The 24,505-nt window shown below is 46.3% G+C and overlaps 2 protein-coding genes across 4 annotated transcripts in view; one reads left to right on the top strand and one right to left on the bottom strand.

Moving 5' to 3' along the window:
• LOC129843365 (serine/threonine-protein kinase N1-like) overlaps positions 1–6,609 on the bottom strand; it is a 63,101-nt gene extending 56,492 nt beyond the window's left edge. The window contains exon 1 of one of the 2 annotated variants that reach the window (XM_055912067.1): positions 5,758–6,609. In XM_055912067.1, coding sequence (XP_055768042.1) covers positions 5,758–5,778 — 21 coding nt within the window. In that variant the 5' untranslated portion in view covers positions 5,779–6,609. The remainder of the gene's footprint in view (positions 1–5,757) is intronic. The other variant, XM_055912070.1, reaches the window with a different exon arrangement.
• An 11,568-nt stretch (positions 6,610–18,177) lies between these two features.
• LOC129843378 (UPF0575 protein C19orf67 homolog) lies at positions 18,178–22,549 on the top strand. 2 transcript variants are annotated; one of them, XM_055912085.1, is made up of 8 exons: positions 18,178–18,474; positions 19,331–19,403; positions 19,581–19,764; positions 19,969–20,113; positions 20,460–20,560; positions 21,190–21,426; positions 21,655–21,823; positions 21,986–22,100. In XM_055912085.1, the coding sequence occupies exons 2-8, from the start codon at positions 19,355–19,357 to the stop codon at positions 22,010–22,012; spliced, it is 912 nt and encodes a 303-aa protein (XP_055768060.1). In that variant the 5' UTR covers positions 18,178–18,474; positions 19,331–19,354; the 3' UTR covers positions 22,013–22,100. The 2 variants fall into 2 exon arrangements, with proteins under 2 accessions (XP_055768060.1, XP_055768059.1); XM_055912084.1 differs by having other exon boundaries at positions 18,179–18,474; positions 21,655–21,816; positions 21,986–22,549.
• Positions 22,550–24,505: the final 1,956 nt, after the last annotated feature.

Raw genomic sequence — 24,505 nt, 5'->3', positions numbered from 1 at the left:
GTTCCATCAGAGGCTCCATTGCCTGTGAGTGGACACACACACACAGGGCCAGGCAAGGCCCCCGGGGCAGAGGCAAAGTCAGGCCACGTTGTATGGAATAAGAGAAAGACGAAAGAAGAGAGGAAAGTGGAGAGGTGAAGTCATGGCAGGGTGTGAACTGTGGGAGGGAGGGGCTGCAACAGAGGGGCGAGGTCATTAGGTCATGAGAACGGCAGGATGTTTGCACAGGGGATGGCAGGGAGAGACATAGGACAAAATACGCAGGGGCATGTGTATGGACATTGGACACACATGCACACACACAAAACTAGGGCTTCCCTATGCAAACCAGCTGGGCCAAATAGGCAAACACATCTACACAAACATCACACACTCATACCACACACACATCTACTCAAACCCAGACTCACACGTGAGAGCATGTCAACACAAAAGGGATTACTCCACCCACGACCTGTGTGTCATTGACAAACACACATAAACACACAAACTCCCACACAAAACAAACAGACACAGCCATGATGCCACACCGTGGGGCCTTGCTTTAACCTATTAGTGAGGGTGTGGCCACCCAGGATAGGATGAGGAAACACATTGCATTGGTGAATGTGATCTGGGGCTGCAGTCGGGACAATGGGGGCCATTGTGCTGCTATGGCCAGAACCTCATCATCAGCATAATGCCCTTTACAGCCCCCCCCACCCCCATCACACTCACACAGCCACACTGTGCTACTGGGAGTGGGACACAGACAGCCAGCATGGACACCGCATGGAGACACTGTCTGACAGTGGTCAGTAAGAAAACAGTGCATGATTTGTGTCGATCAAGAGAGCCAAGATCAAAGATAGTGGCGGCCAATAGGGACATCAAATGGGGGCAGTCATTGACAGCCAGTAAGGACACAGTCCTGTGCTTGGGACTGTCTCAGTTAACAAGAAAAGTTCTGCTGATAAGAGTCAATAAGGAAATACCATTCTCCTATAAATCTTGAGATCATAAGGCCTATTCCTCTTAAATACAAAAGAAAAATAATCAAAGTGTCACGTTCTCTGTCTTCAAACTCCCGATCATAAATTAGCCAAGGCGCAGCGTGCATGTAATTCCACATCTTTAATCGAAGTGAAACCTTTCACAAAAAAACAGAATCAGAATGTGACGCAACCGTGGCGCGCACTCCAACACTCACAGAAAATAAATAATTACCCACAAACACAGGTGGGAAAAAGGCTGCCTAAGTATGATACCCAATCAGAGACAACGATAGACAGCTGCCTCTGATTGGGAACCATACCCGGCCAACAAAGAAATAGAAAACTAGAATGCCCACCCAAATCACACCCTGACCTAACCAAATAGAGAAAATAAAAAGGCTCTCTAAGTTCAGGGCGTGACACAAAGAAGTAGCTTAAGCAACTCAATTGTGAACAGCATGGCTCTCATTGCCTCTGGTAGCATGTTGTTTATTTAACTAGGCAAGTCAGTTAAGAACAAATTCTTATTTTACAATGATGGCCTAATGCATTAGCTAGCGTGTGTCTGCCTACATGGCCACAGGGCCATGGCTTGCTGAGAAAGCCTGAGATATGTGCATAGCAGTCTCATTACGTCATGCAGCTGTTTAGATGAATGATCCGTATGCATTACCCTGAGTCTCTGTCTTTAGTGTGTGTGTGTGTGTGTGTGTGTGTGTGTGTGTGTGTGTGTGTGTGTGTGTGTGTGTGTGTGTGTGTGTGTGTGTGTGTGTGTGTGTGTGTGTGTGTGTGTGTGTGTGTGTGAACATGCAAAACTGAAAAAAAGTATATCGTTGAAGTCGGAAGTTTACATACACTTAGATTGGAGTCATTAAAATTTGTTTTTCAACTACTCCACAAATTTCTTGTTAACAAACTATAGTTTTGGCAAGTCAGTTAGGACATCTACTTTGTGCATGACACAAGTCATTTTTCCAACAATTGTTTACAGACAGATTATTTCACTTATAATTTACTGTGTCACAATTCCAGTGGGTCAGATATTTACATACACTAAGTTGACTGTGCCTTTAAACAGCTTGGAAAAATCCAGAAAATGACATCATGGCTTTAGAAGCTTCTGATAGGCTAATTGACATAATTTGAGTCAATTGGAGGTGTACCTGTGGATGTATTTCAAGGCCTACCTTTAAACGCAGTGCCTCTGCGCTTTACATCATGGGAAAATCAAAAGAAATCAGCCAAGACCTCAGAAAAAAATTGTAGACCTCCACAAGTCTGGTTCATCCTTGGGAGCAATTTCCAAACGCCTGAAGTTACCACGTTCATCTATACAAACAATAGTACGCAAGTATAAACACCATGGGACCATGCAGCCGTCATACCACTCAGGAAGGAGATGCGTTCTGTCTCCTAGAGATGAACGTACTTTGGTGCGAAAAGTGCAAATCAATCCCAGAACAACAGCAAAGGACCTTGTGAAGATGCTTGAGGAAACAGGTACAAAAGTATCTATATCCACAGTAAAACAAGTCCTATATTGACATAACCTGAAAGGCAGCTCAGCAAGGAAGAAGCCACTGCTCCAAAATCGCCATAAAAAAGCCAGACTACAGTTTGCAACTGCACATGGGGACAAAGATCGTACTTTTTGGAGAAATGTATTCTGGTCTGATGAAGCAAAAATAGAACTGTTTGGCCATAATGATCATTGTTATGTTTGGAGGAAAAAGGGGGAGGCTTGCAAGCCGAAGAACACCATCCCAACTGTGAAGCACGGGAGTGGCAGCATCATGTTGTGGGGGTGCTTTGCTGCAGGAGGGACTGGTGCACTTCACAAAATATATAGCATCATGAGGAAGGAAAATTTATATGGATATATTGAAGCAACATCTCAAAACATCAGTCAAGAAGTTAAATCTTGGTCACAAATGTGTCTTCCAAATGGACAATGACCCCAAGCATACTTCCAAAGTTGTGGCAAAATGGCTTAAGGACAACAAAGTCAAGGTATTGGAGTGGCCATCACAAAGCCCTGACCTCAATCCTATAGAAAATGTGTGGGCAGAACTGGAAAAGCATGTGCAAGCAAGGATGCCTACAAACCTGACTCAGTTACACCAGCTCTGTCAGGAGTAATTGGCCAAAATTCACACAATGTCACGCCCTGGCCTTAGTATTATTTGTTTTCTTTATTATTTTAGTTAGGTCAGGGTGTGACATGGGGAATGTTTGTGTTTTATCGGTTTTGGGTGGTTATATGGTAAAGGGGGTGTTGGGTGTAGTGTATGGGTTTGTGTTGAGTGCATGTGTCTAGCTGTGTCTATGTTGGTGTAGTTGTCTAGGAGAGTCTATGGTTACCTGAATGGGTTCCCAATCAGAGACAGCTGATTTCTGTTGTCTCTGATTGGGGGCCATATTTAGGGTAGCCATGGGCTTTCGTTTGATGTGGGTAATTGTCTATGTTATACGTTTGTAGCCTGTGTGTGCACTTCGTTCATAGCTTCACGGTCGTTTTCTTGTTTTGTTTAGTGTGTAAGTGTTTTTGTTTCGTTTTGCCTTCGTCATCAAATAAATGAAGATGGCTTATTTTCCTCATGCTGCGTGTTGGTCCGTCTCTCCTCCACACGATCGTGACACACAACTTATTATGGGAAGCTTGTGGAAGGCTACCCAAAACGTTTGACCCAAGTTAAACAATTTAAAGGCAATGCTACCAAATACTAATTGAGTGTATGTAAACTTCTAACCCACTGGGAATGTGATGAAAGAAATAAAAGCTGAAATAAATAATTTGCTCTACTATTATTCTGACATTTCACATTCTTAAAATAAGGTGGTGATCCTAACTGACCTACGACAGGGAATTTGTACTAGGATTAAATGTCAGGAATTGTGAAAAACTGAGTTTAAATGTATTTGGCTAAGGTGTATGTAAACTTCCGACTTCAACTATAGATGAATGTACATTCATGGATATTTGATCCAACGTTCTCCTTTCTAAAACTTCTGCTATCACAAACTAACATCCCACTAGTTACAATACATTTACACACCCCCCCCCCCCCCCCCCTCACCCGTGACCTTTAGGAGGAAGTGTGACGCTGTTTGGGTTCAGATTCCTATTCGGCTTATTTTGTATCAGTCTTCCTGTGTGTGTGGGGAACAAAAGGCGTGCTGTGAAGAAGCTAAACCTCCCCACCACTGAAGACATTGGAGTCTGATTATGACAGACTTTATCAACTGCCAGGCCAGCAGAGACCTTCAGTTCGAGTCACCAGACCAGTGTACGTGTTGGCTGAGGGGATAATGGCTCCCTGTCTGTGCCCCCAAACCAGAGTTCCCACTTCGCCACTGTGGCTTGAGTCAGTCCCCCAAGCTTGCCCTCTCTCAGCTGTGCCCTCCTCCATTGTGTGTGGACCTGCCAAGGATATGGATAGGGCAAAACCAACCCCGAGAGAGAGAGGTGACTACCTCCTGCCTGGTACTGCTTTCTAGTATTATCTTGTACTGTAGCTATACAAATAATTGGCTACTGTGCCAAGCTTGGAATCGTAAGCCAGTTAGGCCTATTTGGGGGAAGAAGTTTTAAGTTCCAACAAACAAGAGAAATTGGAATGGGTTTGAAAACGTGAATGAATAAATCAGCCCTGATAAGAGTCTGATAAAGAATCTGATAAAAGATGAATGTTAAATAATACAGTACCCATGTAGCAAGCAGTGTGACTAGAAGACATCATCAAGGCTAGTTAGTAAAAAAGGGTGAAGTAACTTACTAACCCAGTACAGAGCTTTAACAACAGTCAGATGAGACGCCGCATTTAAACAGGATGCATTATTCAACACACTTCTTGCCTTACTTTACTACAAACAGAGAGTTGGGTTCATGACTTGCTGACACACACAAGGTAAATGCTGAGGTAAAAAGGGGGCTGACTGCTGACTTGTCACTAAACTAGAGCAGAGGCAAGAGGAACTTCTGTAGCCTACAACAGTACCCACTGTTAGGATATTTTCAACGTCTTTGTGAGTGGTGGTGACACCTGTGCTGAGTTGTTCATAGCCCCCACTGTAAAGAACATCAGTCATTGCACCAACTCAGTCAAATACTGTATCAGGAAACTGTCAAGTAAAGTAGTCTAAATGACAAAATGACTCCAGCTCAATGTCCATCACTTTAGTGGTGTGGATTTCTATTTTAGTGGTGTGAATTTCCTTTTCGTATTCCTTGTAATATTTTTCAAAGTCCTTGTTATAGTCGAAACGCATTATTCAAGCTGTCAGAAATGAGTTGGCAATAATGACTGTCGCCACAAACATGTTTGTTCCCCCTCTTAAAAAGGGTCCATTCCAAAAAGGTTGGGAGCCTTGTGTCTGCTATTGGTTCTTCTCAGACTCAAGATGGTTCTGAGAACTGGTGAGGTCCACTGGGATGTGTGTGTATTTATGTGTTTGTGTGTGTTTATGTGTGTGTCAAACACCCGCCCAGTATTGTGCCCGCCCGGCCAGGAGCTCTTCGCATATGCATTTGGCTGCAATGAGGAACCAATGAGGAAACATGCCAAGGTGACAATGCAGAACACCACAAGTGTGTCTTTACAAAATACAGAGCATAAAGAGCGCAATGTATCGTCATAAATCCAGTTCAATTAATATTTGACCATAGAAAATAGAACACCGCATTGGGTTTCCATTGATGTCGAATGGATGATACCCCCAGCTATTGATAACGTACATTATAGCACCGTTGTTATTACACTGTAACAGCAATGTAACAACTTACTTGTATCGAGTCATTCGCCATCGTTGTTCTTTGTGTCGTGTTCCAGTGATGATGCCGTTCTAGACTAGACCAACTGGGCTGGACACATGCGATTGTCCGGCGAGTGCTCACAATGGTCTTCTCCACGAATTTTGGCAGCTAGATTATCAATTCATCCAATTGTTGCTCAAATATGTGCTCTGACCAAAAACTCACCACTATATTCTCTGAGATAAAGGAACTTTTAAAAACAATTCTCAGCCAATGGTCAAAGATAATCCCATTGTGTCGCCTCAACGCGCCACTGTCCAAGGAAACTGGTGATCCCAAAATGTTTGTCTAGTTGTTCGACTAATGGTTCGTTCAACAAATACAAAATGTTCTCGGTGAGTGTCTTTAAAATGTCAGTAGGATAAAAGCATAAAACAAAACTGTTTGATTCCGTTCATTGTTCTTTTCTTTTGAGGCTAGCTATCAACAGCTAGAGCACACGGGAAACAAACGGCACGACTCCCTCCCTATCCGCGTAACAGACTCCGAAGAGGGATAGAGATCCATTGCTAACATAAAACGCTACAGAGGCAGAAAAACTGTCGAGATCCGTCTTCGTAGTAACATCCGTGAACCATGAACACGCGTCAGTCTACCAGTATCACATGCCACAAAAGCCTTCTTTCAAACGAGACTATCTTATGCTTCCCTCGAGCAAAGTACCGAATGACCGAAGGGTGTCACTCTTCGTTTGCTCTTCGTTCGGTTTTGGAGGGCAGAGGAATATCGCCTTGTCTGTCCGCGCATTGTCGATGATAGCTTGAGCGGGAGGCTACACTTTTTTTTTCTCTGATGGAGCTGCGCGCAGTTGCGCTGGCACAACGTGTACGGTAGGTAGCAGGAGCGCGCCCAATGTATCATGTGACCATGTCCAGACCATGGATTTGTAATTTCCAACTTCTCATATTGAACGCTGTTGCTTATCTCTTTCCCCTCTCTCAGATTTGCAATTTAGCCAAACACAAAACAACTGTTATTGGTATTACTCTGCTTACATGTAAAAATGTGCCCATGCAATCACAACCAGAAGATAAATGGAGTACAGTTACAGTATAATAAAAAGTATATGACTAAAACATTTAACTTCGCAAATCTACAAGTACTGTTACATTCATTATCGAATATTGGAAACCGGCCCAAATCTATAGTGGATACATACTATCCTACATTAAGCAACAGGCCATTAGGTCAATACATAACAATAGTCCCAAAGACGAACTGAGGTCCAGTGTTGTGCAGAAGACATGTGAGTGTGAGAGTGAGAGTGAGGGTGAGAGAGAGGCAGGTAGCCTAGCGGTTAATAGTGTTGGGCCAGTAACCGAAAGGTTGCTGGTTTGACTTCCAAAGTTGGCAAGGTGGAAAAATATGCCGTTCTGCCCTTGAGCAAGGCAGTTAACCCCCAACAACAACTGCTTCAGAGGGGTTGGGTTTAATGCGGTAGACACATTTCAGTTGAATGCATTCAGCTGTGCAGCTGACTAGGTATCCCCTTTCCCTATTGGCCTCCTTATCCCTACATAAGCAGAAACTCAAACTATAGCTGAATAAAACAAAAACAAATCTCAGGGCATGCAAATGGGGGATTTGCTTACAGAGAATTTGATACTGCCAGAGGGAGACTGAGACGGAAAAGCAAAGGAGCACCTGGTCATAGTTGATGATAGGTGAAAAACCTCACACAAAGGCTATGAAAATTCACACCAGAAATAGCCTACTTACATCTGATAGCGGTAATGAGCAGGCTAAATAAACATAGCCTACATTCACATCATCAAGTGTTCCATCCTATTTCCTTGTGGGCAGGAGTTTATTTTATTTTACCTTCGTCAGTTTCCAGGCTATTGCTTGCTGGAGTATATTATGGGGAATACATCTGCAATATACTGCTAATAATCTTAATCAAGAATGAAAAATACTATACAAAGTAGTATAATGTACAAAGTAGTATAGATCATGTTCTTGCCTTTGACAGTTTATCAGATCAGAGTTTTTCCTGGTCAGGTCCTGCATGAGTCTTAGGCTGTGTTTGCACAGGCAGTCCAATTCTGATCTTTTGCCCAATTCTTGGCAAAAGAGCTGATCTGATTGGTCAAAATACCAATTAGTGGAAAAGATCAGAATTGGACTGCCTATGTAAATGCAGCCATAGACTTTGTTTTGACCTCCATAATCTCTGCAACCCAGAACCAAATCTCACATGAGTGCCGGGCCAGCTACTCAATTAGGTTCCGGTAGGGAGAGGTTAAAATATTGGACTAGTGCGAGCGAGTGGTGGAAGCAGGATGGACTTTGGAAGCCGTCTTTGGTAGCCGTCATAAGAGACTGTGACCTCCACAACCCTGAGTTATTACATTTGAATGATCTAAACTGTCAAAGGCAAGAACATGATTTATTCTACTTATATATATTGCAGATGTATTCCCTCAGAAAGACCAAATTAGAAAATACTCAAATGTAACTCTTATTGTGTCAATACCAATACACTTAAGAGTGTTAAAGCCTAGATTGACTATAATGACGGGCACAGTGAACTCATAATATTGATGCAGTACACACATCAATTTGCACTTAAGAATTTGTAGTCTACATTAGGCCTGTTAAGAACAAAAAAAAGAGGTTCAAAATAGATGCAAGGACATGTTTATTTAATTAAATAGGTCCGGGCCGGACTATGGGGGGAATCATCATGGTTTGTAATGGTTTGTTATTGGGGGGGGGGGGGTTGTCATGCCAGTTTCGTCATCAGCCACGTCGTCTTGGTCCGCTTCCTTGGCTCTTTCAGCCAAGAGCTCCTTGGTGAGGGTGATGTCACTCCTTGAGGAGTGGGAACTACCACGGCTCCTCCTGGCTCCAAAATGGCCATCAGAGCTCCAATCCTCAGCATGGTCATCTATGACGTGTGTGATAGTGTCCGCCATGCAACAGATGGCTCCCTCGCCACCATAGCGTGGGGGTATGGTTGGAATCATCAAATGTGTTGTGAGTAGGGGGGTTTGTCTCCCTCTTCTGTTGACTCTGGGTTTGTAGAGGAGGCAGGTGCACTGAAGTGCCTACTAAGTGGGTATACCCACACAATTACTTTTTACCGCTTCTTTTTCTACAGGGGAGGCAAAATAGTTTTGCCATGGCAGCTGTAATCCGCAGGAGGGGAGACTGTTTTTTTCCCGGCTTATCAGCCACGGTATCTGAACAGGTGACAGAAAACAGTGGATGACATCATTAGGACAAACTGTAAAATAAACTTTTGCAACAGAAAACAAAAACACAATTTTATTAGTTCAAGGAAGTTCCTCCCTGTTACTTCTGTTTAATAAATAAGGCCCTGATAACTTCATCATAGTCTCTTCCCCTAACATTACAATGGTGGTAATGTTAGGGGATGGTGGTGAAATAATAGAATTTTGTTGAAGATAAATAGACATGTGGACTGACAGAAGGGAGGACTTACCATCAGTGCCAAGGGGAGCCACCTTGTTCTTCTTCAGGGTCTTCTTGCCACCTCGCTTCCCCTTTCCTAACTTCCTCATTGCCTCGCCCTTCACTGTCTTCTTAGTAGAGAGAGAAACAGATATGAGTTGGTGCCTCACAATCAAACAGCCCCAATAACTCAACAACCTACTGGTTAATGGTAGTCTCCTTACCTGTGTGGAGGTGCTGTCCACAAGGTCTGTGGAGAGGGAGCTGCTGCTGGCCTTCTCCAAGCTAGCAGAGTCACATTTCTTGTTGTCGTCGATCGCAGCCATCTCCTCTTGGTCCTCTTCCAGGGACTCCCCCTGGGCCAAGAGTTCCTCTGTGAGGGTGATGTCACTCTGAGGAGCTTGAGGAGGAGCATGATCTCCCACTACCACGGCTCCTCCTCGCTCCAAAATGGCCGTCTGAACAAACAACAAGAATCCTTGGTTAGTGGACTGGCAACTAGATTATATTTTTTTATACTGCCATAACATAGTTCAGAGCAGGACTCACGGGTGAGACTTCAGGAAGTCCTCTAGAGATGACGCCTCCTCTACATTCTCAGGTGTCATCTCACGGGGTAGGTCCGCCAGAAAAGTGTCATCGGAGGTGACATCACTCTCTGAGGTCTCTGGGGTCAGGGGGTCATCAACAGATGGAGAGGAGTTCATTCCCACCCCATCCTCAGGTGTCAAGGGGTCTGGTGGCTCTGAAACAAAAGACAATCAGAATTACCACCGAACAAGCTAGTAACCACGGCAACGACTCGATTGAATAACCACTGTGTCACCAAAACCCACCTGTTGTCTCCACCTTAGTCACTTTAGTGCCCTTCTTGATAGCTGGCAGGACACCTACAGAAAGAGGAGAGTCAAACCATTAGTTGATCCTTCCACCATATTGTATGTTCATTTATAATTATATCAATAAATCCAGGTATTTTGGAAGTGGTGATCAATACTCACTGTAACTGGTCCTCGGAGATAGAAGAGGTGGCGGCAGCGCCAACACACCAACGACTTGGCGGCTTGGTTTTTTCGCCGCTGCATTGGTCTCCCTAGCCTTTCTGGGCTCAATGGCTTCTCTGGCGTTCTTTTCGGCCTTGGCCTGATGGGTCAGCCTGGGGCCTTGAGGGGGCTTCGGCACAAAGTTCTGAGAGAAACAACAACAGTAGCAAAATCATATCACCATAAAAAACCACCTCTTTCACCATAGACATGACGGTACTGAATGACATGTCACATAAGGCTTATCCTTAGAATTAGAATCAGAATTAGAGTCAGAATTCCAATGCTATTGGTTCTAACTAGTAAATGACCCATGCATCATTATCTTGTTTTAAACAGATTTCGGGTTGAGAACATGTCATATTACTAGATTAGCACCAACTGGTCTCTCAGTTACAACCACGTAAAGATTTCAAAACAAAGCGTCCTTATACAACCAGGGGCTCGTTCGGCAAGGCGGAATGTTTAGCAACATTCACTGACCAAAAATGGACAAACGTGTCTTAGGCCTATACATCATTAGCATATAAATGACAGCATTGTCCACTTGACCAACGAAGCAATCAAAATAGATGTCCAATTAAGGCAAAGAATTTCTGACCGAAGACCCAATCAAAACGAATGTGACAGGCGCTCGGGATTTGATCTTCTAAGAGGGTGACCAAAATTGGAAGTGGGCAGGGCTTAATCACATTAAAAGCCCAATCACAATTGAAGTGGATGTTGCTTAGAGCCAACCAGTCCGCTCTCAGAGGTTTCCTGGAGTGAATTCAGCATGCCTAACATTTTCCAATTGAACAGATACGTATTTCACTCTGAACTGTTCAAAACGTTTTCCAACAGAACTCAAAGCCATTTCTAACCTTTAGGGGGCTCTTCTTGGTGCAGTCCACCAGTGCTGGCAGCCTTGGGTCATCATGGTTGTCTGTCTGGAGCACCTGTTCTCCAACACTAGCTTGGACGGTCCCAGCCTGGGGTATAGGTACAAAATGAACTAAATTACACTTAAGTCCTCCATTTTTATGCCCACTTTTCCAACCATAAAGCACATCAGTCTGTTTTTGCATAGGCCAGTGGTTTTCAACCCTCTCCTTGTGGAACCCCGAATGTTTCACAATTTTGTTGTAGCCCTAAACAAGCAAACCTCATTAAAACCTATTCAACAGCTTGATGATTTTAAATGGCTTGATGGTTTTAAAACCCCTGGAATATGGCTGTACTACTAAAAATATTTCCCCATTACAGAGACACACAGATAAAAAAAAATTCATCATATATGAGACTTACCTTTAGACAACTCTTCTCAGCCGATTATGACTTACCCATTCTATTTTAAGACATCATTCAGATTGGACCTGTACAATGATAGAAAAATAATAAACAAATATATGTTTATATAAAATGTTTGAACATTTTAAGTACAATACTTACAGTTACACAGAATTTCTTGTCCAGGCAAAGTAATGTATTTGAACATGAGGATGACTGTCCTATGCAAACTATCAACTCAACTGAGTCAATCATAGGCTTATTATTACGTCATGGCACTATACACGATTATGTCAACTACAACAGCGCACAGTGACCACGCCGGGAGATTAATACATTTTCTGATCACATACGAAATCTCTAAAAAGATTAAAATATAATGTAATCCAATTCACGTTGATTCAGTGGGATTTTATATATTGTAGCGACCCGCACAGACAGCTGTGTGTTATGTGTTAGGCTAGTAGGTGGTTGTGTTCGCGGGGTCCGACATGTCAGTCAACCTGCTATCTGCCAATCACGGGAATGCCTGGAATGTTCTGATGCCGGGCATCCTGGTGGTTGGCGGAGTGGCGTGGAGGGGGGTTGGGCAGGGGAGCATTGGAAGTTAATACCAGGTTTTGCCTTTGTTCTCTCTCTTACGTCTGGGCTCCACAAGAGAAGGTTACGATTGGCTTGTGGGTTATCTTTCATTTATTTGGCGTGGGCTACGGCCAAACAGTAGCCTGTGTAAAGTTGGGTTTAATAAACCGTCCATTCGTAAACTCAATCCTCTGTCTGGACAGTTGTTCTTTTATGATCTAGTCAGGTCATTACATTGGTGTCAGAAGTAAAAACGTTGATAAAAGTTTGCCAGCTAGCTAGCTGACTTCTGTGGCTAGCTACCGTAGGTGAGAACGGGGGTTGAAAATGCTTCGAGGGAATCCGAAAGTGAAGGTGGAGGTAGGGGACGATTGTGGCCAAGGAGATACGTGTGAATGGACGTCGGAGGTTCTGGCTGAGGAGATCGCCAGGGCGTCGGAGCGCAGAGGCCGCTTGAGGGAGGACGCTAGAGTGGACGCTAGAGTGATTGCGGCTGTAGCGGGCATGAGCGCCTCGTCGACTGTGTTTCGCGCGGATTCTGGTGGGCGGGCCGAAGTGGTGACGTCGACGCGGCGGGACGAGGAATTTGGGGCTCAGGATGTAAACAAACATGGCGGCGCCCAGTTCCCGGCTGCGTCCGTATCTGTTAAGACCCCGAAGTATTCCGGTAAGGCGGATTGGGAAGCTTTTCATGCTCAGTTTGAACTGTTAGCTCATTTTAGGGGGTGGTCGGATGAAGAAAGGGCACTGCAGTTGGCTTTATGCCTCACGGATGAAGCTCTGGCCTGTTTGATATTGATTAGCCCCGAGGACAGACATGATTATGGCGCTTTAGTGGGAGCACTGAGGAGGCGCTATGGACAGTGTGTACAGCCCGGGCTACTGCGCTCCGAACTGAGTAATAGACGCAGGCAGCCTGGAGAGCCTCTACGGGTGTTAGCTAATGACATTGAGAGCCTCTCTCGGCGGGCATATGCTCACATGCCCCCCTCCGTGCAGAGCGAGCTAGCACGGGACCAGTTCATACAGGCGCTCTCTCCTACGGAGCTGCGCATACAGACCCAGCTGGCTCATCCTGAGTCATTGCAGATAGCCTTGGAGATGGCTTTGGAGAGGGAGCTGGTGTGGAATGGGACTTCAGCTGGGGCTTTGGTGTGGGTGCAGGGAGACACACCCTCTGTGCGAGCTGGGGGGCAGAGCAGCCCGGAGCCGGAAAAGCCTGCATGGGTGGCTGAAATGACAGAACTCATTCGTGCTGTGTCACTACAGGCGGCACAAAACACACACCCTGGTCCCAGGGTCTGCTGGGGTTGTGGCCAGCCAGGCCATCTGCGCCGAAATTGCCCCATGTCCCCCAGAGCTCAGGGAAACGGCTCGGGGTCCGCATAGACCGGGTAGTGCGGACCCCTGGCTTTCTATCCCAACCACCATCATCTTCAGGAGGAGCCCACCGGCACAGACGGGGAAGCAAGGCTCCACTTCCCCCAGAAGCAGACGAGAGCAAGCGAATGGAGCCTGTTGTTGTGGTGGGCCGGACCTGTGTTGGGGACTTTTGTCATGTCCCTGTCACTGTGGAGGGTGTGCCCTGCTCCGCCCTGGTGGACACTGGGTCCACAGTAACCCTGGTGAGGCCAGATATTGTGCCAGGTTGGACTCAGTGTGAGCCTACAACTGTGCAGCTCCGCACAGTCACAGGTGAGCTGGCACCCATGAAAGGGAAGGGAATAATGACTCTGACAGTAGGGGGCAGGACTGTGCGTCATCCTGTGTGGGTGGCGGCTGTGCAGGACCCTTGTATCCTGGGGTTGGACTTTCTTAGGAGCACAGGCTGCCAGTTAGACCTAAATAGGGGCACACTGAGCTTCCAGGGAGGGCCGGAAGTCACCATGGCCCCCCCTAATGTCACATTCACTCAACCCAACAAACCCTTTACTCCAACAGTTAAAGCAGCAGAGACTCATGGCTGCCCCCCCTCCCCCACAGCTGTGTGTGACTTTTCCCCAGCCCCCCTGTCACCTACTGCGGTGTGTTACATTCCCCCAGCTACCTCCATGACACAGCCCTCTGTGAGCCCAGGCCGCGCCCCCCCAGCCCAGCTACCCCAGATGGGAGAGGAGAGGACACTGTCTGCAGTGAGGGAGATATGGGGGAGGAACTGTGTTGGTCTTGACCCCGAGCAGCAGGAACGGTTGTGGCAGTTGCTGTTTGAATTCAGAGACAGCTTTGCGATGAGTGAGGAAGAGGTGGGTCAGACTCATCTGGTGCAGCATGAGATCGACACAGGTGATGCTCGACCCATCAAGATGCGTCCCCGCCGTATCCCGCTGGCACGCCAGGAGGCGGCAGACAAGGCTGTGTTGGAGATGCAGCGGGCAGACTTCATTGAGCCCTCAGACAGCCCCTGGGCGGCGCCAGTCGTCATGGTTCCGAAGAAGGGGGGCAAGCTGAGGTTCTGTGCGGACTACAGGCGGCTGAATGAGGTAACCAGGAAGGACTCATACCCCATACCACGTATCGATGAGTCGCTGGACCTGGTTAGGGGGTCCTCCTGGTTCTCCTCACTAGACCTCCGCAGTGGCTACTGGCAGGTGCCCCTCTCCCCAGAGGCCAGAGCCAAAACTGCATTCTCCACTAACAGAGGACACTGGCAGTTCAAGGTCCTGTGCTTTGGCCTGTGCAACGCTCCAGCTACTTTTGAGCGTTTGATGGACAGGGTGCTGGATGGCATCCCCAGACAGCAGTGTCTGGTATACCTCGATGACATCCTGGCCCATGGCAGCTCCTTCCAGTCAGCCCTGGGGGCGCTACGGCGTGTGCTGGAGAGGGTGGCTGCCGCAGGTCTGAAGCTCCACCCCGAGAAGTGCCACTTCATGAGGAGAGAGGTGTCCTTCTTGGGCCACCGAGTGGGGAAGGAGGGGATCAGCACCATGGAGGACAAGGTAGGGGCTGTCAGAGACTGGCCCACCCCCACCGACCAGCGTCAGCTGAAGAGCTTCCTGGGCCTGGCCTCTTACTACAGGAGGTTTGTACGGGGCTTCTCAAGCGTTGCTGCTCCACTGAACCGCCTGCTGCCGAAGGACAAAGCTTTCACTTGGACAGTGGAGTGTGAGGAGGCGTTCAACACCCTCAAACGTGCACTGATCGAGGCCCCCGTGCTCGCCCCCCCTGACCTCACCTTGCCCTTTATCCTGGACACAGACGCGAGCAATGTGGGCATGGGTGGGGTGCTGGCCCAGGTGGGGCCAGCGGGGGAGAGAGTGGTGGCGTACTTCAGCAAAACATTTGACAAACATGAGCGCCGCTACTGTGTCACCCGGCGGGAGCTCTTGGCTGTTGTGGCTTCCGTCAAACACTTCAAGTACTACCTGGGTGGTCTGCCCTTTACTGTAAGGACTGACCACTCTGCTCTCCAGTGGCTCATGTCTTTCAGAGAGCCAGAGGGGCAGGTGGCACGCTGGTTGGAGGAGCTTCAGCCGTATGACTTCACAGTGGTGCACAGGGCAGGGGCACGCCACTCCAACGCCGACGCCATGTCCCGTCGGCCCTGTACTGCAGACGGCTGCCGCCACTGCGAACGGAGAGAGGGACGGGAGAGAGAGCTGTGTGCAGAGGGGGTCTGTGCCACAGTGTGTCGGGCGAGCGGGCCTGTCTGCTGTGAGCTGCAGACTGTCGACGTGGCTGAATGGCGGCAGCAGCAGGGACGGGACACAGACCTACAGCCAGTGCTACAGTGGGTAGAGGCGCAGGTGAGGCCACCATGGGAAGAGGTGACAGCGCTCTCACTCGCGACCAAAGGGTTGTGGTCAAAGTTTGAGAGACTGCGGCTGGCTGATGGCGTGCTACAGCGGGCATGGAAGGAGTCAGCTACGGGAGAGGAGAGGTGGCAGGTGGTGGTCCCAAAAGCATTGCGGGAGGCTGTGCTCCAGAGTACTCATGGCGGGGTGGGGACTGGACACTTTGGGGTCACAAAAACACTGCGCCGTCTCCGTCAGGGCTTCTACTGGGGGCAGCACAAGAGGGATGTGGAGGACTTTTGTCGCCGCTGTGACAACTGCACAGCGAGAAAGGGCCCCCCAGGCCGCTCTCATGCTCAGCTCCAACAGTTCCCAGTGGGGGCTCCCATGGAGAGGGTGGGAGTGGATGTAGTTGGGCCGTTCCCCACCACAGACAGTGGAAACCGCTGGGTGCTCACGGCCATGGACTATTTCACAAAATGGCCCGAGGCCTATGCTCTGCCTGACCAGGAGGCAGAGACCATCGTCGACGCCCTGACAGCGGGGATGTTCAGCAGGTTTGGAGCTGCAGAGTCCATCCACAGCGACCAGGGCAGAAACTTTGAGTCCCGTGTGTTCGCCACCATGTGTGAGAGGCTGGGTATGCACAAGACCCGCACTACTCCTCTCCATCCTCAAAGTGATGGCCTTGTAGAGCGCTTCAATAAAACGCTTGGACAGCAGCTGGCCATCGTCTCTGCCAAACACCAGCGTGACTGGGACAAGCACCTGCCTATGGTCCTCATGGCATGCCGCTCCGCTGTCCAAGACTCCACCTCCTGCACGCCTGCCCTCCTCATGCTGGGGAGAGAGATCCGCACCCCTGCGGAGATGGCGTTTGGTCGGCCCCTGGATAGCCCTCATGTTCCCCCGGGGCCGGAGTATGCCCGGAGACTCCAGGACCGCCTGGAGACAGCCCACACCTTCGCCAGAGAGCAGCTGGTGAATGCAGGTGTGAGGCAGAAGAGGAACTATGACGTGCACACCCGGGGAAGGCACTTTGTGGCTGGGGAGCTGGTCTGGGTCTACAGCCCGCTAAGGAAAAAAGGCAGATGCCCCAAGTTGGACAGTCACTGGGTGGGACCCTGCAGTGTCCTGGAGAGGGTAGGGGAGGTTGTTTACCGGGTGCAGCTTCCTCCCAGGGGGAGAAAGGTGGCACTGCACCGGGACAGGTTAGCCCCATACAGAGGGGCCTCTTCTCCCCAAACCCCAGGAACCCCCACAATTCCCCTCTCTGGCAATGCCATTCTCCAGGCACCCACCCCCAGGTGCCGCAGACAAGGCTCCAGACAGCCCACTCCCCCTGTCTCCCCCCCTGTGTCACCGCGTGGTTCCCCAGAGCCACGGACTGTATTACCCGTTCCCGCTTCCTTGTCCCCCATATCCCTGCCTTCATCCCCTGGTTCCCAGAGGGGCACTCTGCGACCATCACGGCCACGCAGGCAAAGGAGACCTCCGGGTCGCTTCAGAGACTTTGTTTGTTCCCTCGGGGACGAGGGACTTTGTGGTGGGGGGGCTGTGTAGCGACCCGCACAGACAGCTGTGTGTTATGTGTTAGGCTAGTAGGTGGTTGTGTTCGCGGGGTCCGACATGTCAGTCAACCTGCTATCTGCCAATCACGGGAATGCCTGGAATGTTCTGATGCCGGGCATCCTGGTGGTTGGCGGAGTGGCGTGGAGGGGGGTTGGGCAGGGGAGCATTGGAAGTTAAGACCAGGTTTTGCCTTTGTTCTCTCTCTTACGTCTGGGCTCCACAAGAGAAGGTTACGATTGGCTTGTGGGTTATCTTTCATTTATTTGGCGTGGGCTACGGCCAAACAGTAGCCTGTGTAAAGTTGGGTTTAATAAACCGTCCATTCGTAAACTCAATCCTCTGTCTGGACAGTTGTTCTTTTATGATCTAGTCAGGTCATTACAATATCAATGTTTCTCTCTGGTGGCAAGAACAAAAGAGCCATCAATCGAAGTCTAGAGCCGGTTGTCATCATCAGTCTGCACTCCGCACTCTCACTTCTGAACTTTTGAATATATATATAGTTAGAATAATAGTAATATAATAATATAGTTAGAATAATAGAATTAGAATAACTTTAATCATGTAGCTTGTATGGATACTAATACTGACAAATCAAAAGCATTTTTTTTTCATACCAGTGTTGTCAAACAAACGATAATATTTGGATTGACAATGACAGCGGTGTAAGATATATGGTCATTTTTGTAATTATGCAATCATTTATTTATTAGTCTCCATGGGCAGAAAGGTTGCCTATCTCCAATTATCTATATAAATAAACCCACATAACTGTCAAGAGGTTTTTTTTGTTGCATTTTTCGGCCAGCAGAGGAATCCGCTTGCTCTAGCCTAGTGTTTGCTTCAGGCGGTCACAGTAGTAGTTATCGCGCTAGACTAGCCTGCAAACTGACAAATTCAGTTGAGACGGGGCGAAGCGTCAGATATAGAAGCCAAGGGAAAGAGAGGAGGCTGGAGACTGAGACCGATTGAGAACCGTACTTGTCAAGTTCTGGACTGACGGTGGGACGGGAACTTCTAAGGCGCCGCACATGAGCTCTACAACGATTCAGAGGAGTGCGGAAAGTGGCGTAGGTGTAACTTAATTAGCTAATAGCTAACTATCCTCAATTCATGAAAATACTGGCTAAGTACCATCATAAAATCTTGTAAAGTGTTCAATTAATACAACACACAAGAAACCCGTGTCTTATATTGCAGTTGCTAGCTAGCTAACAAGCTAAAGCTAGCTAACTAATGAAGGATGAAGAATTTCGAGGTGTCAACCGAAAGCGAACATTGGTTATTATTTTTATTTTTAGGAACAACACTTACAAAGTACAAAAAGGTTTATAGTACGTATTGCTTTTTGTTTTTACACTTACTGATAATTGCAAAATAATATTTAAATTCCATCTTAAACAATGTGAAGAGGAGTTTGTTCTCTGCCCACTTCATTTTATGGATAAAGAATCTACCACGAAACAACAACAAAATTAGCAATGAAAGTTAAGTCAGGGTCGATATCATTTGGTTCAAAATAAAACATTAATATAAGAGTCTCTCAAATTAATATTAATTGTCGTTTCTTTTCAAATAAAATATTCTAACTCACTCAAATCTTCTGACATAAGAACAGTACCAAAATAAATGGTCAAGAGTTTCTGGCTCACAACCACAAGATACACATTTGTTGGCAATAAGTATTTTGACTCTGTTTATAATAAAGGTCTTTACAGGGTAGATTCTATGAATGAGTTTGTATGATACTTCTTTCACCTTATTAGATACACAAAATTTGCCAGACAACAGTCATACTTTGTTCCAGTTCACTTGTCCTAGGGCTGCATTCCAGTATATTTTAGGAGATGGAATAGTAACATATTGACATAGTTTTCTTGGATAATTGTTATTACATTTATAGTTTAAAATGTCAATTCCTTCTAGCTGTATTGAGGCTACAAAGAAAGCATGGAACAGGGGGAGCTGAAAAATTATTTTGAATCATCACCAGATACAGGTGAGTTACTGTCAAAATGCATAGGAAGCTTAATAATTATGTACACGAAAAACGTACTACACTCGCAATAACATCTGCTAACCATGTGTATGTGACCAATAGAATTTGATTTGATTTTGCTAATTAAACTCAAGTCAACAAATAATTACCCGAAATTTCTCAATGTGGCGCATGTAGAAGGTAGTGCTTTGGCGCCCTCATGTGGCGACCAAAGGTACAGCACAGGGTATGCGGATTGGGAGTTCACGTCGTCATGCCAGGATATCAACAGGATCCATCATCAGAGGCTCCGAGCCATTGAGCGGCAACTACAGTACCTGTTGGATAAGGCGGATGAGTATCAGGCAAACCTTTTATACAGGTAACGTTAGTCAGACTACATTAACAACTTTCCTAAGGTAATGATGGGTAGAGGTTAGGTGAGTCAATGAAGTGTGCGGCTAAACTATACAATTACATCTAGTAGTGTTTCAAGTTATTGTTTATTATTTATTAAAGGGGTTAAAGTAATACATAATGAAGCCCTGTCCTGTGACATAACTGTGTGTCTGTGTGTTGTCTGCAGGTATGACATTCTGCAGAGGGAACACTTTTCTCACGTGGTGCCTACTTTCCTGCGGAACTGTCAGCCTTACTTCACTTACCTGGAGTCGACCGCTCGCAGCACCCTGCCCCAGCGCACGCCTCTACCCATGTACATCCGCTCACGAGTAAGAGCCTCAACTCAACCCTACTCATCTGAATCTGGGTAGGACAAAACTGTCACTCTTTATTGAGTGACAGTGTCTGCTCTATCCTCAATTCATGCACCTTGGTTGGAAAGTGAGGTAGCGGCAGTGATCCCTTCCCTTTGCACTCTTTATTGATATTAAATGTATTCTACACTTCAAACCAACATAAATGTCTCTGTGAATCAACTCTGGCCAAGAATATAGGCGTATGAGAGGTTTGAGAACTAATAGAGAAAGATCAAGAGATGCTGTAAACAGAGTGGTGTGTATTGAGTAATTTTGTCTATTTTTCTGTCTGTATTTATGTGTTTGTCCATCTGTCCAGTTGTTAGACTTCTCCCAGCAGCTGTGTGCGAGGCTGGAGCAGCTGGTCTTGACCTATGCCTCCTTTGACTGTCTCTCTCTGGAGGAGGCTGAGCCGGCAAGGTACTGTACTTACCAGAAGAGGCTGGTTGGAGGAGCTGTAGGAGGACGGGCTCATTATAATGTCTGGAATGGAGTAGATGTGTTTGATACCGTTTCATTTATACCGTTCCAGCCATTACAATGAGCCCGTCCTCCTATAGCTCCTCCCACCAGCCTCTGGTACTTACACCATAACATCTGAAGGCTGTGAGCCACCACAAACACACAGATGCACATACAAACGCATATCGCCGCTGTCAGGTAAAAACCTAATCTCCAAAAACAGACACTATTCAGGAAAGTGAGAACTCCCATATTAGACTATTTTTAATAAACATACAATTTCAAAATTTCAGAAGCTGTTTTGAATACATTTTCTTGGTCCTAGAGTCATGAACATTCAGATTACATTGAGAAGAGTTAGTGCTTTCAACACGATTTTAGCAAGGTTTTCATCTGACAGCGACGATATGTACCATCACCTACTTGAATACCTGTATTTAGATCCACAAATGGAACATTGTGACGCAAATATACAGAGGACAGATTCTTGGACTTGTCAACCCTTTTTCTTATTCGTCTGAACTTCATTCCACAATCCTTCATCCAGCCATTTATGTATCTATCATTCTCCCCCCTCTCCATTCCAGTGTCTCCCATTTCTGCATTGGCAAGTGTCAGATAGACAGTGTGGGGCTGTCCATATACAGGTACTGCCGTCTAGCCCCGTACCTGGCTGGGGTCTACACTGGCCTGTACAAACGCATGCGCTGGAATGTGGAGAGACCCAGAGAGAGCCTACAGCAGGAAACGGATGGCGAGATGGAGGGACATCCAGAGGAGGACAAGCCAGTGGCAGGGAAAGAGAGAGCCACCAAGACAGAGTAGTGAGTGAGAGAGAGAGGGGGCGGTAGAGAAAGGGTTAAAGTAAGGCACAACATGCCAATAAACGATAATTGTAATATTAGTGGCAAGAAAACTTTGGGACTCTTTTGAACTGAGATGTTCGATGACAATGTGCATTTTGAAATTCGGGCCTAAGAACAGTCGATCAGATGGCATCTCTCACTGCCTGTGTGACTGCCTGTGTGACTGTGTGTGTGTTTCTCGTGCAGCTACTTCCTGTGCTACGAGGACGTCCCTGAGGAGCCTGCTGAGGTGGGCGATGGAGAGGGTAAAGGGGAGACGGTTGCTATAGGCAATGTGGTCAAGGTGTGGACAATCGGTCAGTGGATCCAAACGTATCCTGACCCCGTGAGCGATGACATCTATGACTGGTACAAGGTCACACTCAGATCACTTCACAACACTCTTTCATCTTTGACTTGTTTAAAGAATACTTAAGAGTAAGTACCATGTTAATATAGCTCACACGGTGTGTGTGCCTGCGTGCATGTGTGTGTGTTTGTGCATCTCTATGTGTGTGTGTGTTCGTGTACATTCCAGGGTGCTGTGCTGGGTTCCGCAGGCTAGGTACCACAGGCTGTTGTGTCTGGGAGGAGAGGAGCCCTCTGCTTGCAACGCTACAGACTGCCTGCTGGGGGCGTTGTTTTCTCAACAGAGCCCAGTGGAAGGCCCCAGTCGTGAAACAACATAAGAGACAAGCCACTGTTCTAGTACTGCCTTTGGCCATAACATGTTCTCAATCATTTACATGATTTAACATGACTTATTGTTAGCTTTACATTGTGTTATGTTCAGCTAATGTTTTCAAATCTAAGTAACTATTGGGAAGGACTTGAAGGACTGAACACTGACATAGCTCTGGTTCCTACTAGCTAGTCATCCATGACAAATGTGTTCTTTATAGTTTCTTTCTTACTATATAAAAACAAATATCATTTATAAAGACAGCAAGTTTTATTACCAGTTCCCTACCAGCTAGTGATAGATTTGAACTGTATCTGATGTTGTCTATTCATATTCAAGGTTTTATTGAGCGTGTGTTACTGTATTGTGTGGTTGTTGGAAATCATTTTGTATGATAAGAATAAAAGTATTGACCTGTCATTCATTTGCATGGGAGTGTTATTTTGTGAAAGAAAACAATTTATTGAAAAGAAATGATTGTGTTTCATAAATATTTGAAAACATGTGGTCTCAGTGCTGTACTTACATTGTAAATGATTTGTTTGTAAACAGTGGAGTAATACAACATTACGTTTTGCCATATGGTTAAGATTGAATTTATTGATAATATTTCACGTTTGCAGTGCTGTTCTATCACGCAAAATAGCCCTCTGTGACAACTAGGTAGTTCAGAATGGAGACCTTTCTGTTCCAGAACAATTTCTAGCGCTGTCCTTGCCGCAGGTATTTTTTTGCTCACTTGAACCATTTAGTTGTGACATCACAATGTCTTATGTTTGCCAAAGATTCTAAAGTTCTAAATTTGAGCATTCTATACTTCTATATTTATACACATGTATTCTGAATTCAGACTGCTATAATACCCCACTCGTGTTGGTTGCATTGCTCGATTGTTTAGTTCTTATTTAGGATTTAGTTCTAGTACAGTTTTGAAGTTTTAGTTCAGTTTTCTATAAATAAATATTTTCTAGCTTACTGGTCTCCTTTGGATAACTTGGAGCAAATATGGATGAGTCTACATCCATCCAAGGGTCTTCTTGGGTCAATTGTTACCTTGATGAGCAGGTAAGCTTGCCATTAATTATACAATAGTTCTCAAGTGTTTAAGCATCTACTTTGATGTTCTCCTTTAGTATTTAATATGTTATGGGCCGAACACATCCATGATAAATCTGATATCCTGAACAAAATGACACTGTCATGGCCATAAAATGTCCTGTGTGATTCCAATGCTAATATTAAACTCCTACTGTGTGTACAGATGCTGAAGGTGAAGGGTCACCAGAGACTCCATGAGATTGAGCAGGAAGTTCATAGAGAGCTGAGCGTGACACCAAGCCAATGTCACCAGTCTCCAGGAGAGGTATACTCATACTTTTCCATTCCCTAAATTATACTACACCATTGCTATCACCCACATAGACTGTTTATTTACCTATTATTGCACATTTAGTTCACAAAGGAACGGTTTGAACTAATGTCTTCTTCCTCTCTTCCATCTGAAGGTAACCATGGAGAGGCAGCAGCTCCTGACTGACAAGGCCAAGCCATCAGTTCCTTCCCATGAGCCTCTTGGTTCTGCAGCTCTGATGAGTGGCGACACGGCAGATATTCTCTCAGAGAAACAGGCCCAACCTGAGATCAGGTCAGATGAGATGCTCCAGGTGGAGTTCCTCAGCCAGACCCAGGTGGAGATTCCACAAGAGGTCAGGGAGGTCATGGACAGCCTGCTGGACAAGATGGCCGATGGAGAAGCCCAGGAGGAGAAGGCTGAGGTCCTCGTGGCAAACCTGAACCCCTATCCTCCCTCATCCTCAGAAGTTTATGTCATAAAGGACCTGGACAGCCAGGCAGACAAGGTAAGACTGGATCCTTTATTTGTGAACTTTTGTTGTATACTACTCTGTTATAAAAGGGATTCAAACGGGTTCTTCGGCTGTCCCCATAAGATAACCCTTTTTAGTTCCAGGTAAAACCTTTTTCAGATCCATATACAATCCTCTGTAGATAGGGTTCTACATACAACCAAAAAGGGTTCTTCAAAGGGTTCTCCTATGGGGACAGCAGAAGAACCCTTTAAGGTTCTAGGTAGCACCTTTTCTCTAAGTGTAGTACTAAACCTGTACATGTAATAAGAAATACACTACAAGACGTGATAGGTAGTAAAGTATTGCAATGCCTCTCTTTCTCTTCTATGTGAAGGCAAAGAAGGTTGAGGCTCTTGACCTTAGCACATGTCCCATACTCCAAACGGCCCTCACAGACACTGAGACCGTGATGAAGACTGCATACAAGATCATGCCGAAGAAGGTTGTGGTACTTGGTTCCACCGTTAAGCATATCATCACCCAGGTTCTTCTTCAAGTAGATCCCCAA

The sequence above is a fragment of the Salvelinus fontinalis genome, unplaced genomic scaffold (genome assembly GCF_029448725.1).
Source record: "Salvelinus fontinalis isolate EN_2023a unplaced genomic scaffold, ASM2944872v1 scaffold_0127, whole genome shotgun sequence".
Taxonomy (NCBI): domain Eukaryota; kingdom Metazoa; phylum Chordata; class Actinopteri; order Salmoniformes; family Salmonidae; genus Salvelinus; species Salvelinus fontinalis.
The sequence above is the reverse complement of the archived record's forward strand: the minus strand, read 5'-3'. Positions and strand labels throughout refer to the sequence as shown.

Excerpts from the sequence above, each read along its gene's own strand:
- LOC129843378 (XM_055912084.1), top strand. The coding sequence starts at position 19,355 with ATGGAACAGGGGGAGCTGAAAAATTATTTTGAATCATCACCAGATACA. Across the intron at positions 20,114-20,459 it reads CCATGTACATCCGCTCACGA|TTGTTAGACTTCTCCCAGCA; the intron begins GTAAGAGCCTCA and ends CCATCTGTCCAG. Across the intron at positions 21,427-21,654 it reads AGAGCCACCAAGACAGAGTA|CTACTTCCTGTGCTACGAGG; the intron begins GTGAGTGAGAGA and ends TTTCTCGTGCAG.